The following is a 19092-nucleotide window of genomic DNA, read 5'->3' as shown; positions in this document are numbered from 1 at the left end:
CGTATGCACCACAGTGCTACTATCGTCATCTTGCGCACAAGCTTCCTTTTGCCTTTGCTATTCTCGTTTTCAATTGTCTTTTCAACTTCAATATCCTTTCTCTGCTCAAAGCACTCATATATCCAATTAGGAAAATATTGGCTAGAATCATCATTGTTTACTCTCAAGTCTTTGTTTTAAGTCTACCATATCTATCAATAGCATCCCAAAACTATACACATCACCTTTGTAAGATACTATACCGATGCTTCTGCTGATAAGTTTAGGAGCAACATGCCTTAGGGTTCCTCCAACAACATGTTACTATATTTAGGCAATTCAGAACTAAGGCAACTATGAGACTCTTCAACAATAATCTCAACACTGGGTGAAGCATCATGTTCCAGCAATGATACTGAATCAGTGGAACATGTTTGATCTACGACAGTTTGAATAGATTGAGAATGATATTCAGGAAACTTTAGACGTTCAACGTCACCTTCCAACATTTCCAATACTTTGTGCATTGATGGACGGTCATCTGGATTCATCTGTATGCACCATAATGCAACTATTGCCATCTTCCGACCAAATTTTCTCCAACTATCATCATCAATTCCATTCTCATGACCATTCACAACTTCAATATCCTTCCCTTGGTTGAAGTAGGCATATATCCAATACGGAAAATACTTGCTGGAATTGTCATTGTTCCATATCAAATCTCTCTTTAAACTCACCATCTCCATCAACAACATCCCGAAACTATAAACATCAGCCTTGTAAGAGACTGCTCCAATACTTCTGCTAATTAGTTCAGGAGCAACGTATCCTATGGTTCCTCTAGCAGCAGTCATGGTAACAGTGGTTTTATCGGTTGGGAAAAACTTTGCTAGCCCAAAATCTGATATTTTCGGGATGAAGTTATCATCAAGAAGTATGTTATGAGGCTTGATGTCGAAATGCAAGATCTGAACATCACACCCTTGGTGCAGATACTCAATCCCACGAGCAACACCAACTGCAATCTCAAACTTCATATCCCAACTCAATGAGATCGTTTTGTCTCTGTTGAAAACATATTTATCAAGGGAACCGTTGGGCATGAAATCATACACAAGTGCACGTTTGGTGCCTTGTGCACGAGTTTCACCACATTGACATGGTGGATCCTCCCAATAGTTCCAATTTCATTCATGAAGTCTTGTCCACTTCCTCTAGATTTTCTGAGTAATTTGACTGCTACATGAAATCCACTTCGTAGCTTCCCTCTATAGACAGAACCGAAGCCTCCTTCACCTAGTTTATCTTGAAAGCCTCTTGTCATCTTTTTTATGTCTGAATATGAATATCTAATTGGTGCGATATTGTTGTCACTTCGCAAGAAGCTTTCAATTCTTTTATATATGGACATATGCCTTCTCCGAAATTTCTTGATCGAAAGCCACATAACAACAGGAAAAAGGATAAACCTTGGTAGCAATATGATCAATTCTGCATGACAAGTGAAAAACATAGTAAAATAAAAAAAATCATCAATGTATAATAATATTTATTTTGTCTAAACCCTTTATTTCGTTTCAAGCTAAGTGAGACATTTTCATTTTTTGAAGGTCCCAGCATAAATATATACTCCCTCCGTTCCACAGTAATAGAAACATTTCGTTTTGAGCTCTCGTTTTGAAAAAATGATAATAAATAGTTAAAGTGGAGAGAGAGTATAGTAAGAAAGAGAATAATGTAGTGAAGAGTCTTATCTACAATATTCTTTCTCTCTCTTTAATCTTTCTTCACTTTAACTATTTATTATTATTTTTTCAAAATGATTGCTCAAAACGAAACACCTCTATTACTTGGAATGGAGGGTACTAACTTGCAACGTTTTAGTATGAGGGAGTTCTAGCATTAAAGTATATAATTTGTGTTACTGCCATTTTATCATTTCCTTTTCACCCAGTCTATATAAAAAGATAAAATGGGAAAATGAAAATTATTACTTTGAAAATCTACAAAAGCCTAAATAGATTTAGGCCTTTCTAATATTTCTGGATTTGGAAAATTTAATTATAATTAAAACCTGAAATAATAGTAAGTAATTAAGTAAGTGGTGCATATATATATAAACAAGGAGCGCACCCATTACTAATTCCATGCCTCCCAATTGAGCAGATTGAAGGAAACCGTAGCCTGCAATCACACCAAATAAAATTTAGAGAAGAATTCAAAATAAACATTAGGACTCATTTTAATTCCTATTATGAGGGTGGAATCCAATAAAAATTGAATATAACGTAAAATTGAGATAGATGCATAAATTTAGATGCTTGTTTTTATTCATTGAATTTATGTACTTATGCAAGCATTACAAGTACGGATACTTACGTGGTGGTATGATTATGTTGTAACACGAAACGAAAGTTTGAAGTAAGCACATTGATAGAGCTGCGATTCCTAACAGGATGAATATAAGAGGGCTTATTACTGCCCATAGCACACCTGAAATATTTTCCGATTTAAGTTCAAGTTTAAGCCGATGTTACGACAATTCATCGCTAATATAACAAACTTTATCCGAAGGAATTATTCATTTAGCCATGTGACATGACATCACCAGAAGAAATACAAATTGATTAAATTAGTGGGGAAGGGGCATTAATTTTTGATAGCAACATGTAACTAGAGACATTAATTTTGGGCTATTTAGACGGTAGTTGGAATAATAACTAGTTGTCCAATTTTTTTAAATGGTCGAGTTTTAAGAAATTATTTGACTTTGTTAAGAAAAATGATAAAAAAAATAGTGGGACGTGACTCATATTTTTATACTCTATCCGTCCTATATAAGTAGGTCATATTTCTTTTTTCATTCATTCCATAGAAATAGTCCATATCTATTTGTAACATTTTTCTCCTTCTCTTTTACTTTATCATTTATGAGTCCCACCGCCACTACACAATTTCAACAACTTTTCTCATTCTCTCTTAATTTACCAATTACATATTAAAACCCATGTAAATCCTAAATGGCCTATTTCTATGAGACATATGAAGTATATTAATTTTATATTAAAATATAAGTGTGGTGAGCTAGTGGAATGTATGGTCCACTTGCTAAAAATATTAAAAATGAAATGTGACATTATTGGAGGATGGACAAAAAAATAAAAAATATGAGATGTTAATGACGGATGGGGGAAGTATTTAAGTCATGAAGTTTCTTTAAATTCTAGTATGTTTAGTGATATTTGAAATGTAATACTCCCTCTGTTCCAAGGTAGTTGAGACATTTCTTTTGAGCATGAGAATTAAGAAATTAAGGTAGATTAAAGAGAAGAGAGTAAAGTAAGAGAGAGGAAGAGAAAGTAGAGTTTGAGAGAAAATAAAAAATTTTGTTACAAAAATGAAATGATTCAACTACATTGGGATTGGGATAGAAGGAATATTAAATTATGAAGTTCTAATTTTTCTTAATTGTCACATTCATACATAAATCAATGTCTTTTGGTGATATTAATACTCCATCCGTCATATAGAAATGTGTCATTTGGTATGTGCACGAGTTTTAATGCATAATTAGTACTCCCTCCGTTCCATAGTAATAGAGTCATTTTGCCATTTTGGTACGTTCCATAGTAATAGAGTCATTTTCCTTTTTAGTAAAAGTCAACACATTTTTCCACACCTATTTTACTCTCTCTTATTTTTCTCTCTCTTCATCTCTCTACCTTTTTCATTTTCCACTTTATTCTCCATTTACTAACTCACTTAACACAATTTTTCTTAATCTTCGTGCCGAAAAGAAATGCCTCCATTACTATGGAATGGAGGGACTAAGTAAGAGAGAAAGAAAAAAACTAGTTGAAATTATAGATAATGGAGCCATAAATAATAAAGTAAAGAGAAGGAAAAAAATGTTGCTAAAAGTAATTATTAACTAATTGTATGAAACGAATAAAAAGAAAATATGACCTATTTGCACGAGACTAAGGGAGTATTTTGGTTTCCAATTGGTCACGATGCTTGACTATTATCCCTAGATTATCTGACAAGTCCGTCAGAAAAACCCACTTGTTCATTTTAATAGATAGTATAGAAATTTTGGTTAAAATAAAACCTGAAAAAGTAAGTAGTGAATATATATAAACAAGGAGCGCACCGATTACTAATCCGATGCCTACATGAGCAGATACGAAATCGTAGCCTGCACGCACACCAAACACTAAAATTTATAACTGATTTTAAAATACACATCATGAATTATTTTCATTCGTAGATCATGAAAATTTTAATTCAGATTTCAGATGCATGTTTTTATTCTCCGAATTTATGTGTTTATGCATGCGTTAAAGTAAGGATATATACTTACTGTGTGGTGTTATTATGCCGTAATATAAAACGTAAGTTCGAAGTAAACCCATTGATTAATGGCGATTCCAATGATGGTGAATATAGGAGGGCTTAGAACTGCACATATCACACCTGCAATATTTTTCAATTTAAATTTAAAGCCGATATCACAATTTGTGACAATAACAAACTTTAGCCTAAGGAATTACTACTCATTTACCTTGTGACTTTCCCAACAAATTGATTAAATTAGTGCGGAAAGAGTATTAATTTATGTATGGATGGAACAATTGAGAAAAAAATTGAAATTTCGTGATTTTAAATAGCTATCATCCCTTAATTGAAGAGCGAATTAATATACATAATGGAAGATCTCACCTAGAATGAGTAGAGGAAGTGGGCGAAGCAGCAGATCTGTGGATATAGAGAGGAGTAAGTGAGATAGTAATTTATATTAACACAAAAATTTTAGATATATTAAACAATGATTCTTACCCAGCCAGAATGAGGGTGGTGAATATGGTTCGCAGTCGCTGCAGAAGTTGAGTTCAAATCCATACAAGAGAGAGTGGTGGATTTCTGAAAGAGATACATTTATCAGATCACGAAACTCCCACGACGTCCTTGCTATGAGATCTAGTCCGCACATATGCGGTAGCTCTGAGGCATTCATGTGTCCAACCTTTATATATGAATATCTATTATTTATTCGAGAACAATTAGTAGAAATGTTGGTAAAGAGGGAAGAATTGTTTAAGGGATTGGGGCAGCTCATCATATTTATATAGGTGGCTTTATAATAATCATGTAGATTGGCAGAATATGGGCTTTCGAAATTGTAACCAGCATCATCTCTAAAGTAATAGTATTCGTAAGCAGAAGAGATGGGGAACGAGCAGATGTTGTGATTGTTGAGGGAAGCATCAGCCACTCTGATGGTGGAGTTTTGGTAGTTGATTGCTTTGATGTAGTAGTTTTGAGGGACGAGGGAGATTGAGGTGAGATTGTGGTAGCAAGTTAATATGAGATGGCCGCAATGGCTAGGGTCACCCTTGAGGCGGAAAGGGTAGCTGATGTTGCGAATAACGCCACACGAAGAAGGAGTGCAGAGAGGATTAGCATGGGAGAGATGAGGTAGTGTTGCAAGGAGGAAGAAGAGGAGGAGGAACAGAGTTGTGGACATTGTAGCTTGGAGAGTTGAGAGTGCCAAATTCTGTGAATTTCTATCATTTGAGCGAAAATACTACACAACATTTTGTAATCAACTATATGTGATGGAGATTTGATTTGGCAGGAATTATTCATTTTGGTCAGACTAAGAGTGTTACTAAGTATCTGAACCGTGAACTGTCTTCTTACGGCTCATCAATCACATAGATGAATCTTTTCAAAGAGCTGAAATCACTTATTTTGGCTTTTTTACCTCATATTGTAGGGTGGATCTCGAAAGATATGAAAGATCTCCCTCCATAGTATTTCTGCCTTGGTGGATTTCTCTCTCATTTACTAAAAGTATGATCTCCTAGGGGAGAGGTAAATGGAGAGGTAAACTAATATAACTATCATATTTACCTTTTCTTCATGAAAAAACATTCTTCAGGGGAGAGGTATTTGAGAAGGTATTATACATTTTCCCATTTTGAAGAGGTATTTTTACCTTTCCATTGATGAGAAGTAAAATCATATAACTACCATATTTACCTTCTTTTCATAAAATATCATTCTCCAAGGGGGAAGGTATTTGAAAATGTATTACACTTTATATTTTTTAATTGCTTTTGTACTATTATTTTATTTTTTTTAAAGAGGTAAAATCATATAAGCACCATATTTACCTTCTTTTCATAAAATATCATTATCCAAGGGGGAAGGTATTTGAAAATGTATTACACTTTATGTTTTTTTAATGCTTTTGTACTATTTTTTTAAAAATGATATACCTTTCTATATAGTACCTTTTATCCTTGGAGTTCATTGATTTTTAGAAAGGTACATTGCACTTTTTGAGAAAGTATAAACATGATATACCCTTTTCATTTACCTTCTCTACTTGGAGTTGCTCTAAGTCAACCATTATTATTTTTGAAGTATTTAAATTGAAGTCAATGAGTCAATGGCGATAGTTGATGTATCTATGAACACATCCATCACAATTTATAACTCCGCGTAGAAATTTCTTGTCGCATTAATTTTCTATGTCACTATGAAATATAATCCCATTCATTATTCAAAATCTCTCCAAACGGCATAGTTGAGAAATACTCTGCTTCTTAGAGGATGAGTCATATTTATATATTCTCTCCATTCGTTGAAATATACTCCCTCGGTTCTCACTAAATTAACACAAAACTTTTGGACGTGTAGATTAATAAATTGTATTGAAAAGTAGCAAAGATGAGTAAAGTAGGAAAAATAAAGAGAGAGTAAAGTAGGTGATGGAATAAATTAAGGGTAATTGGATATTTTATTTTTTGTTAAAAAAATAAAATGGCTTAACTTAGTTGGGACTCAACTTAGTTAGGACTGAGGAAATAATAAACTTTTAGTTGGACACAGGTTCTAATGTATAATTAATAAAGTGTGAGAGATAAAGACATATGGAGTTAAAGTAGTGTTAGTGAAGAGTGAGGTTTATATTATTAGTAATGTAGTTGGATTTCTAAATTTAGAAAGTCCATACTCCCTCCAGTCCATTAGAAGTCTCATTTGACATTTAATTCCGGTCTATATAACAAGTCCCATTTTACTTATAATATTTTATCTAAGTGGACCCCACCGCATTACATTTTATTATAAAATCAGGTGTATATAAAAATAGGATTCACGTTTCACTAATTCTTTTTTTCTACCACTTTCATTTACAAAATTAAACATTTTTTTAAAACTCGTGCTGGTAAAAAAATGGAACTTTTAATGGAGATTGAAGTGAGTATTTTGCAAAGACGGATTAAAAAAGAAATAATTCATATATGAGTATTAATTTTAAATAAAATGTGCAGGATGAGAGTAAGTGCAACAAGGGTCTATTCCACTTTTTAGAAAAAACTGAATAGGGATTCCTATCCACGGACGGGTCGAAATAGAAAAACAGAAATTCTAATTGCGGACGGAGGGAATATTATTTAACTGAATATAAACATGAAGTGTGGCACAATTTAACTTTATATGCATATCTCAATATTTATCCAATTAACTTTAATTATTGGATATAACAGTTGGTTAATAAATACATTAACATTAAACTAGACTTCCTTGATTTAAAACCATGTACTTGCAATTAAAGGATTTTGAATCCCTTATCGATTTTTTATGGCATATTTCAAAATTAAAGGATGCAATTTTTTTTTGACCCCAAATATAATACTCCTTCCGTTCCATAGTAATAGAGTCATTTTTTTATTTTGGTACGTTCCATAGTAATAGAGTCATTTCCCCTTTTAGTAAAAATCAATACATTTTTCCACACCTATTTTACTCTCTCTTACTTTTTTCTCCCTTTATCTCTATACCTTTTTCATTTTCCACTTTATTCTCCTTTTACTTAACCCACCTAACACAATATTTCTTAATCTTCGTGCCGAAAAGAAACGCCTCCATTACTATGGAACGGATGGAGTATATTATTCAATCAAATCCATTACGACTACATTGAGAATAAAAATTGGAATGCAATTCAACCAATACTTGCTATTAGCTATAGAACCCGATGCCCGAGCAAGCGTGTGAGCAACCTGATTCGCTGGTCGCCTTACAAACCTCATAGAGGATCCAGATACCTCTTTTAAAAGCTGACGACAATCTTCTACCACTGCCCCGAAGATGAATTCACACTTTTGTACCCCTGTCACCGCGAGAACTACCGTTTGGGCATCCATCTCAAACTCCATCTCCTTCCATCCCTCTCTTTTGACCCAACTCAGCACCTCTCTCAAGCTAAGAAGCTCGGCCATAGAAGGGTTAGCTACCCTTCCCACCTGTCTGCACATCGCTGCTACCACCATCCCTTCAGAATCTCAAATAGCCGCCCCACAACCTACTTTTCTTTGCCCCAGGAACAGAACAACATCTATATTACATTTTAGTACACCATTTTGCGACATCACCCATTTTTCCTCCAAGTGAGGTCTCCCACCCCGTCCACCAATATCATTTTGAACTTGAGCTTCTCTCCAAGCCGTCAGACAACTACGAGCAGCACCAATAATTCCAGCAGCTGACCCGTTCTCATTCCGCCAAATAATTTTGTTTCTGTTAAACCATAGATGCCACAGCACAACAACCACTTCTTCAACTTCCACCTCTAAATCACCACCCATTATTTTTTCCAACCAATCAATAAACCCCCTCTCACCTGGCAAGATTACCAACACTCCAAGCCTCTGCCAACAATCACGAGCAAGACCACAAGAAATAAGACAATGGATAATAGTTTCTGTCTCAAAGTTACACACCGGGCAGATCTCCGAAACCTCCATCTGGCATTGTCGCAATCGGTCCCTCGTTGGGAGGACATTTCTACAAGCCTTCCATAAAAAAACCTTCACTTTAGGTGGCACATTTAATTTCCAGAGTTTACTCCACACCATCGAGTATGTATCCACTCCGAAGGAGCCTTCCCACAAAAACTTATATGCTGAGCGTACAGAGAAAGATCCCTTTTGCTCCGAGCACCAGAATAATCCACCCTCTCTAGAGCTCCGGGCTAGTGGGATGCTCAACAGTTTCTCTGCTTCTTCTTCATTAAACACCTCTCTCACCACTACTTCATTACACACACGTGCCCCCTCAAAGAACAACTCTGACACTGTAGCATCACGGAATCGGACATCTCTACAAGAGATTGGATGGAGTTTATCAACACTCAGCACCAATTTCCCCCATAAATGGGCGTTTCTTTTCCATTGCCAATGTGTTGCCTAAAGCCAGCCTTCAATCGATCTTTGGCTGCCACTAATCCACTCCTAAACGAACTTTGATTACCCACCTTTCCAGCATCAAGAATCCCATGCCGAGGAAAGTATCGAGCTTTAAGGACCCGTCCAAGTAACAAGTCAGGATTCTCAATCAATCTCTACATCTGTTTTCCCAACATCGAGATATTAAATTCTTTCAATTTTCGAAAGCCCATACCTCCTTTACATTTTGGCACACAAAGTCTATCCTAAGCCGCCCGATGAATTTTTTTCTTAAGTTCTATATCTCCCCACCAATATAACCATTAAGCATTTTCCCAAGGTCATCACAAATTCCATCAAACAGTAGGAACATATTCATCCAATAGATGGGTTGGGCCTGCGCCACACTTTTAATAAGTACTTCTTTCCCTGCCGTAGAAAGCAGAGATTTATTCCATCCCGCCACCTTTGTCCACACTTTATGGATGCAATTTAACAATGAATTATTATATACTCCCTCCGTCCCACTTTAGGAGTCCCGGTTGAGTTCGACACGGGTTTTAAGAAATGTAAAGGAAAGTTGGTGAAAAAAGATAGTGGAATATGGATCATATTATTTTATATTAGTTTTATAATAAAATGTGAGTGTAAAAAAGGTTAGTGGAATGTTGGGCCTAATACCATTTATGGAATATTCCAACCGGAACTCCTAAAATGGGATGTCCAAAAATGGTAAACCGGGATTCCTAAAGTGGGACGGAGGAGTATTTACTTGACATTATGTCGAATAATCAATTATTATTAATACTTATATTTATTAATCCAAAAGAATAATGAATTGTTAAATATATACCACTACACCATGAAAATAAATAACCACTCTAATTAATACTGGTAATTCAGTCTACATTACATCTGTAATGAAAAAAAATCACAAATACACAAACCAGTGGAAGTTATTTCAAGGAAAAGTAGATGAGAACAAAAATTCAAGCATTACTAATAATCTCAATAATGCCGCTACCATTGTTTTTATGCAACAACGATATGGAAGCATTTGAATCTGTAGCCCAACATTCTTCTTCATTTCCTGACATATACATTGGAAAATTAGGAATCTGCAGGTGCTCAACATCGTCTTCTAACATGTCCAATACTATATTCATTGGTGGACGATTGTCTAGACTCATTTGTATGCACCATAACACAATAATAGTAATCTTCTAACCAATGTTTCTCTCATCATTTTCATCAGCATTTCCAATGTCAATATTCATACCTTGGTTCAAGTGGTCGTATATCTAGTTTGGGAAATACTTACTAGATTCATCATTGTTCCTTGTCAAGTCTTTGTTCAAGTTTAATATTTCTGTCATGTCTGAGTAGGAATACTTTATTGGAACGAACTTATTTTCACTTTGTAAGAATGACTCTACTACCTCGAAAGAGGACAAGCGCCTTATGAAATAAAATAAGAGTGATTGGATGTTTAATTTTTGTCAAAAAGAGAAATGACTCAATTTTATTGGGACGTCCCAAAAAGGAATACAACTCAACTTAGTTGAGATAGTGGGAGTACTAAACTAATTAATAGTAATATGGTAATTCGGTCCGGGATACATCTGTCTATGAACAAATTACAAATACACAACCACATGAACTTATTTCAAGGAAAAGCAGTTGACATCACAAATTCAAGAACTACTAGTAATCTCAATGATGGTGCTATCACTATTATCATGCAACAATGATATGGAAGCATCATTTGAATCCGTTGCCCAGTTTCCTTCCTCATTTCCTGCCATATACACTGGATAATCTGGAATCTGCAAATGCTCAACATCACCTTCTAACATTTCTAACACCTTATTCATTGATGGACGATTGTTTGGACACATTTGTATGCACCATAACGCAACAATGGTCATCTTCAGACCAGTTTTTCCATCATCATTTTCATCAACATTTCCAAGGTGAATTTGCCTACCTTGGTTCAAGTGGTCGTATATCCAATTTGGGAAATACTTACTAGATTCATCATTGTTCCTTGTCAAGTCTTTGTTTAAGCTTACCATTTCCATCAACAGCATCCGAAACTATACACATCAGCCTTGTAAGACACTGCGCCTAAACATCTATTGATAAGTTCAGGAGCAACGTACCCTATGGTTCCTCTGGCCGTCGTCAGTGTCACTACCTCCTTGTTTGTGCAACATAATTTTGCCAACCCAAAATCTGATATTTTTGGGACAAACTTATCATCAAGAAGTATGTTGTGAGGTTTAATGTCAAAATGCAAGATCTGGATATCACAACCATGGTGTAAATACTCAATCCCCTGGGCCACTTGAACTGCAATCTTAAATTTCATATCCCAATCTAATGAAGAGGTTTTTTCTCGGTTGAAGACGTATTTGTCAAGCGAACCATTTGACATGAAATCAAAAATGAGGGCACGCTTGGATCTTTCAGCACAATAGCCAACAAGCTGGACAATGTTCACATGATGGATCCTTCCAATAGTTGCTATTTCATTCATGAAGTCTTGCCCGCTTGCTCTAGATTTTCCGAGCAATTTGACTGCTACAAGATGGCCACTTCGAAGCTTTCCCTTGTAAACAGAACCATAGCCTCCTTGGCCTAGTTTATCTTTAAAGTTCTTAGTCATCTTCTTTATGTCCGAGTAGGAATACCTGATCGGAGCGAGCTTATTTTCACTTTGTAGGAATGACTCTACTTCCTCAAAAGAGGACAAGCGCCTTCTCTGGAACTTGTAGATCAAAAAGCATACTACCAAAGGACAAATTATTATCTTTGGTGCACAGATGGTTATTCCAGTGATAATGGCTGGAAAATGAACACAAAAAAAATTAGAAATAAGCCAAAAAAAAAAGTGAGGGACATTATAATTCTGAAATTTTAATTCAGAGTACCAGGTAACGTGATGTACATAAGTTCATTCACCATATACACGCCCCCTAGATTTACACCATACACATGAAAAAAGAAAAAAAATTGAATCAAAGTTTGTAAGGAGCTATAATAAAGTAAGTGAAGGAGAAATGAATTAAGTGATTCTTACAGTTCAAGGTAATAATAAAGTAGAGTGCTAATCCAACTCCAGCTCCGATGGTTATTATAAGAAGAGGGTTTAGAGCTGCGGTTAAACAAACTGGAGTTTGTTTGGTAGACAAAATTAGCAATCATATTTTATATATTGTGGATTTGTGATGGTATTCAAACATTATACTATTAAGAGCGCACCTGTAATTGCCACACAAGTCGCGACAAATGCTGCATATATACATACACAGAGATCGATTAACAATGTTGAAAATTGAAATTCAAAGCCATCTCATTGAACTCTGTTGAATTGGGAAGATATATGGACTTATGCAAATTAGAATTTAAAATAGCTAATTATACGAAATAAATTTAGAGAGCATACCAATGAATGCAAAATAATGATATGTTTCCTGCAGCAGAATCTGATAGTAGTGGTCTGCGAATTAGAAAAACGGAACCTTTGAGATATTAAGAACTATTAAAAAGAGAAATGAAATTGAAGATTCTTACTGTATTGTAGATCTTCCCAAAAGGATGTAAATGATATAATTAATAGACCAGTTATTGCGACGATGATAGTCACAGGAAAGCTTACCCCTGCAATTATGAAAACTGATAGTATTTCTTCACTAAATTAGATCTATAATTAAGGGTTTTGATGTGATGTAATAACTATGAAGAAGAATTAGGTGTGCACCATACCTATAATGGCCAAAGGAATAAGGAGATAGTCTGCATATAATCATTAATTAGATAGTTAGTTATTACATATTGAGTATGTTGTAAGAATTTAAACTTACCATAAGGTTCTGAAGATAAGCGATATCTGAGTAGCTCTGCATTTTGAAGAAACAAAAGCGTTTAATTAATTAGATATCTTAATTAATTAACATTGAAAACAAGGTTAGCTTTCTTACCCAATTTTGTTGGTTTTTCACTGCAATTTCGATAACAGAAGTTGAGTTCAAAACCATACAACAGAGACTGGTGGATTTGTGAGAGTGAAACATTCTTCACATCTATGAATTCCTGCCAAGATGTCAAGACTATTTGATCTAATCTACACATATGTGGTACCTCTGAGGCCTTGACGCGCCCAACCTTTACATATCTAAAGGTGGAGTATGATAAATTAGTGGCACAGTCTTGAGTAATATCTGTAAAGAGGGTAGCATTGCTCAATGGATTGGGGCAGCTAAACAAGTTAACTGAAAAATCTTGAGTTAAGTGAGAATAATAGTATGGAGACGAAGGACGGGTGAAATCAGAGGGAGCTGAGGAAGTGTTAGGGAAAGGGCAGGTTGTATCGTTGTTTATGGAAGCATCAACCACCCTAATAGTGATGGAAGTGTAGTTGATATCTTTGACATGGTATTTGATAGAGTTTAGATAGAGGAATGTGACATTGTTTTCGCAGATTAGTTCATGTTTGGGATGGCCGCAGTGGCTCTTGAGGTGGAACGGGAAGCTGATATTGCGAATATCACCACAGGCAGAATTAAGATTGCAGTTTGCATTTGCAGAATTGAGGAGTGAGAGAATCAAAGTGGCGAGGAAGATGAAGTTATGTGTTGTGATCATGACTGGATAATGTGATTCACAAATACCAAACAACAACCACACCACACACCCTCTAATTATATACCCAATTATTTTACTTTGATTCTAGTTGAAGTCAATGAGTCAATGGAGATACTTATTTGCATATATGTCATAGTATTTGTTTTCAATTTTATATAAAATTATGCATTAATTATATTTTATAGTTTTATTAAAAGTAAAAAATCAATACACAAATTTTACATTCATATAAAAATATTTACAACTTCAAAACTTAACAGAACAAATCACATTACAGTGGCTATTAGAGCAATTCATTTATTAAAACCTAAGCATTAATTGGATTTAAAAGGTAGCGTAAAAAATATAGTGAACTAAATTATGGTCACCTTACCAATTAATAAATCACATTGGGTGTTACATATACATTTTGTGATATTGGATCTTAACTATATTAAGAAAAATTAAACAAATATTAATTAATGTCAATTAAATTTCCTTTTCAAATTATATAGTTGGATGGGAATGACGCACTAATTGATCTATCTATTTTATAATATTAATTCCTAACTACATTAAAACATTATATAACCAAACACTAGTGTTATTAGAATTTCTTTTACAAATCAGATGAGAATAATTCAATAATTTGTTTATCTATTAGATCTTGACTATGTTAAAAAAATATTTAATCAAATATTATGCTCATTAGAACTTTTTTACAAATCAAACTATTAGAAGAAAATAATACACTAATTGGTTCCTCTATTTTGTGATTTCAATATGTATTAAATTAAGAAAAAAGAAGGCCATTTGGGCTTATTAACTTTGGGCCATTACTTATTTTATCATTCGGCTTTCATAGAATTTTCATTTTTGGGATATAATGAATATCAAGCCCAAAATTTTATCATTGTCGCTATACGTCTCCTCACCTCTGATTTGCCGCTTGCCGGAGACTTGCTGTTGCGGTGCCGCCGATTCCAATGGTAAAATAGTTGAATTTTCAAGGATATGTATTATGTGTTGTCTATAATTTAATTGGTAAAATATACTCCCACTATCCACTATTTAAAGAACTATTTCCTCTGTCCTAAAAAAGATATCACATTTGCGAAACGGTACGAGATTTTAGGAGGTTTTGTTTTGTATGTTAAGTGAAGAGAGAAAATATAATATTTATATTAATATGAGAGATAACTTTTTTAAAAATGAAAATGTTACATTTTTAATGGGACAACCTAAAAAGGAAAGTGAGACATCTTTTATGGGAGGAGGGTATACTATTTTATCATTTTAAAGATAGTGCACAAACATATCATTAATAAGTATATTGTGAGGTTTGATATCAAATGTAAGATCTGGATGTCACATCCATGATGCAAATATTCAATTCTTCGAGCCACATCAAGTGCAATCTTAAATTTCATGTCATGTTCCAACGGAGATGCTTTTTCTTGGTTGAAAATGTATTTGTCAAGGGAACAATTTGGGCATGAAATAAAAAATGAAAGCTCACTTGAATCTTTCAGCACAAATTCTAACAAGTTGAACAATATTTACATGATGCTCAAAAAACACTACATGTAAATATTGTCTCTATCAATATTCTTCTAGCAGCTAAGATTAATATCTAGTTTACAACCATTTGCATATTATGTATTTTATCTCAAACATAAAATAAATCTAATCTACAGTTAATCAAACTAATAATAATAAAAATACCAAAAAAATTAAAAAAAAATGCAAATTGAGCATGAGTACTCTGACGGTAAAATGGCTACATAGGAATCCCACCACATACTGACCGTCATCTTCGACACCTCTACTTCATTCTCTAATACAACTTCGGTCGAGAAACGCAAAAAAAAAAAAAATACTGAAAAGATAATTCTGTAACTAAAAAACATGTTTTTATTGACAAAAACTAAAGACAATATTCATTTCTTAAATAAGAAATACTTTATTTATCTAGTTAATCATAACAATTAAAATAAATATTAGTAATTTATAATTTATTTAATTAGGTACCTAGAAAATGCCTAAATCATTAATCATATCATTAATTATTATTTAGTAAAATTAGCTAGTTTTTAAAAAATTGCATAAATGATTTTCGAAAGAAACGCCTAGAAAAATAAATATTAATTTATGATTTAATTAGTAACTCCAAACTCATAATATTTACAATTCTACTTGAAACTTTATAAATATTTAAAATTTAGCTCAAAACTCAGCTTTTATATAACGACGATGATAGATTTATACTCCCTAAAAATGGTTCCCAGTTTCATCAATTTTTCGACTCAATTTCATGTGCATGTTGTGGAGGAAGGGAATATTATTTATGTCATAGCTTGGTCGGTTATTTGCAATCTTGATTTTTTTCATTAATGGAAATTAGAGTTGTTAAGTAGGTCGGCCAGGTTTAATTAGTTCGATCAACTTGAGGTCAACTCAATCCGAATTTTTTTCTATAAATCTAGACACAGTCCAACTCAAACTCAGTTGGTAAGTGGGTTTGACTGAGATGGACTTTGTAAAACTATTTAATTATATTCTTATTTTGTATATATAATTAAATTAATACTAATTGCAAATAGTGAAAATTGAAGTTAAGTTATTCATAAAATTCTTTTTTCAATTGTTGTTCACACATATAATTGTTGTATGATTTTAAGATTATATGAAATACTATTATTAATATTTATTAAATGAATATGAATGTAAAAATTATTTTACTGTAATTTTTAGAAGAATTTCGAAGAATTTAGAAATAATTAGAGTGTACAATATTAAATTAGTTTTAAATAATGGTAGATATAATCAGCACATGCATGGGGTGGCGTTAGTGTAGTGAAATTATGGTTTAGATTTTGTATATGCGTGGGTTCAACATTAGTTAAGTATATTTTCAGCTATATTTTCTATCAATTGATTATTTAATGAATTTGTTCAATTTTAATAGCAAAAAAACACCTAAAAGAGATAGAAGAACATGTTATGTATGAGATGAATACAAAATTCATCAATATAATTCACAAGACCATGAAAATAAATAACTAACTAACAATTAGATAATTCAATTCATGTTACATCTGATTATGAACAAATCACAAATTCACAACAAAGTCGAACTTGTTTCTGAGTAAAAATGGATAATACCTCAAATTCAAGCATTACTAATAATCTCAAATGTTGCTATCATTGCTATCATGTAACAATTGTATGGAAGCATTTGAATCTATAGCCCAACTTTCTTCCTCATTTCCTGCCATATACGTTGGATAATCAGGAATCTGCAAATGTTCGACATCACCTTCTAACATCTCCAACACCTTATTCATTGATGGACGATTGGCTGGACTCATTTGTATGCACCATAACGCAACAATAGTAATCTTCCAACCAATGTTACTATCGCCATTTTCATCGACATTTCCAATGTCAATGTCAATGTCCCTGCCTTGGTTCAATTGGTCGTATATCCAATTTGGGAAATACTTACTTGATACATCATTGTTTCGTGCTAAGTTTTTGTTTAAACTCGCCATTTCCATCAATAACATTCCAAAACTATAAACATCAGCTTTATAAGACACTGCACCAATACTTCTGTTAATAAGTTCAGGAGCAACATACCCTATGGTTCCTCTAACAGATGTCAATGTCAACGCCTCCTTGTTTGCGTCGCATGATTTTGCAAGCCCAAAATCTGATATTTTTGGCACAAATTTATCATCAAGAAGTATATTGTGAGGTTTGATGTCAAAATGTAAGATCTGGATGTCACAACCATGGTGCAAATACTCAATCCCTCGAGCCACTTCAATTGCAATCTTAAATTTCATGTCCCAGTCCAATGAAGATGCTTTTTCTCGGTTGAAAATATATTTGTCAAGGGAACCATTAGGCATGAAATCAAAAATGAGCGCTCGCTTAGATCTTTCAGCACAATATCCAACAAGTTGGACAATGTTTACATGATGGATCATTCCAATAGTTGCTATTTCATTGATGAAGTCTTGCCCATTAGCTCCGGATTTTCCGAGCAATTTGACTGCTACAAGATGACCACTTCGAAGCTTTCCCTTGTAAACAGAACCAAAGCCCCCTTGGCCTAGTTTATTTTCAAAATTCTTAGTCATCTTCTTTATGTCCGAGTAGGAATACCTGATTGGAACGAGCTTGTTGTCACTTTGTAAGAATGACTCTACCATCTCGAAAGATGACAAGCGCCTTCTCCGCCATTTGTATATCAAAAACCAGAATACCCAAGGACAAATGATTATCTTTGGTGCACAGATTATGATTCCAGTGACGATAGCTGAGATGAAATTTAAAAACAAGACAAATACATTTAGTAATAAGGTCAAAAGACTTGCATGAAGTAGATATATAGAGACAACCGTTGCAAATTAATATTGAAATGGTAATTCAACGTACCGGCGAACTCGAGGTATTTTTTCACCATGTTGTGCTCTAGAATTACACCATATACATGACAAAAAAAAAAAAAAAATAAATAAAAAAAAATCAAAGACTATAATGAGCGATAATAGATTTAGTCCTATGATAAAAAGAAATGAATTTTAAATAGTTACTACAACAAAAATTTAGAGAACATACCATCATCGAACCTATAGTAAGCTGGAGAATGTGCCATATCGAAGTAGTCTGCGAATTAAAAATAGGGAACATTTGAGAAATTAAGAGAAACAAGAAAGAGAAATGAAATTGAAGATTCTTACTGTATTGTAAATATTCCCAAAATGACGTATTATATGATATTAGTAATACACTTGCAATTCCGATGGTTACTATCACATGAAGGTTTCCCCCTGCAATTATGAAAACTGAAATTTCTTTCACAAATTTAGATCACTTGTAATCTTGATTGATGTGATAAAACTGATGAAGAAGGAAAAGTATTAAGTGGGCACCTAGAATGGCGAGAGGAATAAGGACATAGCCTGCATATATGAGATGTTGTTAGTTATTAGTATACTCCAACAAAGACAGAGTTATATTTAGAGTATAAATATTATCAGCTAAGGGATGATAGTATTATCAGACAGACAGACAGTTAGAATTCAAAGTATGAATGAATCCTTACGAACATGTGCTGAAAAGAGATGTTCGAGTTTGTCTGCATGTTTCAGAATCAAATGCGTTAGCAGTGATAAAATTACATTATGTATTATCTTAATTAACATTATATACAATTCTTACCCCTTATTGTGGA

The 19092-nt window shown here is 33.6% G+C and overlaps 2 protein-coding genes and 2 pseudogenes across 7 annotated transcripts; all 4 read right to left on the bottom strand.

Annotated features, from left to right (window-relative positions):
* Positions 1 to 996: 996 nt before the first annotated feature.
* Positions 997 to 5612, bottom strand: LOC125213822 (receptor-like kinase). 4 transcript variants are annotated; one of them, XM_089067043.1, is made up of 7 exons: positions 4822 to 4922; positions 4705 to 4740; positions 4346 to 4458; positions 4136 to 4180; positions 2362 to 2475; positions 2116 to 2166; positions 997 to 1473 (listed from the first exon to the last, which is right to left on the bottom strand). In XM_089067043.1, exons 3-7 carry the CDS (start codon positions 4395 to 4397, stop codon positions 1028 to 1030), a joined length of 708 nt encoding a protein of 235 aa, XP_088923169.1. In that variant the 5' UTR covers positions 4398 to 4458; positions 4705 to 4740; positions 4822 to 4922; the 3' UTR covers positions 997 to 1027. The 4 variants fall into 4 exon arrangements, 1 of the variants encoding a protein (XP_088923169.1); XR_016136444.1 differs by lacking the exon at positions 997 to 1473 and having other exon boundaries at positions 1869 to 2166; positions 4822 to 5611; XR_016136446.1 differs by lacking the exons at positions 997 to 1473; positions 4136 to 4180 and having other exon boundaries at positions 1869 to 2166; positions 4822 to 5612.
* A 2727-nt stretch (positions 5613 to 8339) lies between these two features.
* LOC148930973 (uncharacterized) lies at positions 8340 to 9333 on the bottom strand. The gene is made up of 2 exons (XM_089066672.1): positions 9311 to 9333; positions 8340 to 9156 (listed from the first exon to the last, which is right to left on the bottom strand). The coding sequence occupies exons 1-2, from the start codon at positions 9331 to 9333 to the stop codon at positions 8340 to 8342; spliced, it is 840 nt and encodes a 279-aa protein (XP_088922798.1).
* A 1464-nt stretch (positions 9334 to 10797) lies between these two features.
* On the bottom strand, positions 10798 to 13880 carry LOC125213823 (uncharacterized; annotated as a pseudogene). The gene is made up of 9 exons (XR_016136559.1): positions 13205 to 13880; positions 13088 to 13123; positions 12990 to 13019; positions 12798 to 12884; positions 12670 to 12723; positions 12486 to 12515; positions 12304 to 12393; positions 12155 to 12199; positions 10798 to 12068 (listed from the first exon to the last, which is right to left on the bottom strand). The product of XR_016136559.1 is annotated as an uncharacterized LOC125213823 (transcript).
* A 3139-nt stretch (positions 13881 to 17019) lies between these two features.
* Positions 17020 to 18704, bottom strand: LOC125212492 (rust resistance kinase Lr10-like; annotated as a pseudogene). The gene is made up of 4 exons (XR_016137432.1): positions 18599 to 18704; positions 18477 to 18524; positions 18294 to 18329; positions 17020 to 18174 (listed from the first exon to the last, which is right to left on the bottom strand). The product of XR_016137432.1 is annotated as a rust resistance kinase Lr10-like (transcript).
* Between the last annotated feature and the right edge of the window lie 388 nt (positions 18705 to 19092).

This window comes from Salvia hispanica, chromosome 3 (assembly GCF_029641045.1).
Source record: "Salvia hispanica isolate PSC_SH4W2 chromosome 3, Shi_PSC_v1, whole genome shotgun sequence".
In the NCBI taxonomy this organism is placed as follows: domain Eukaryota; kingdom Viridiplantae; phylum Streptophyta; class Magnoliopsida; order Lamiales; family Lamiaceae; genus Salvia; species Salvia hispanica.
The sequence above is the reverse complement of the archived record's forward strand: the minus strand, read 5'-3'. Positions and strand labels throughout refer to the sequence as shown.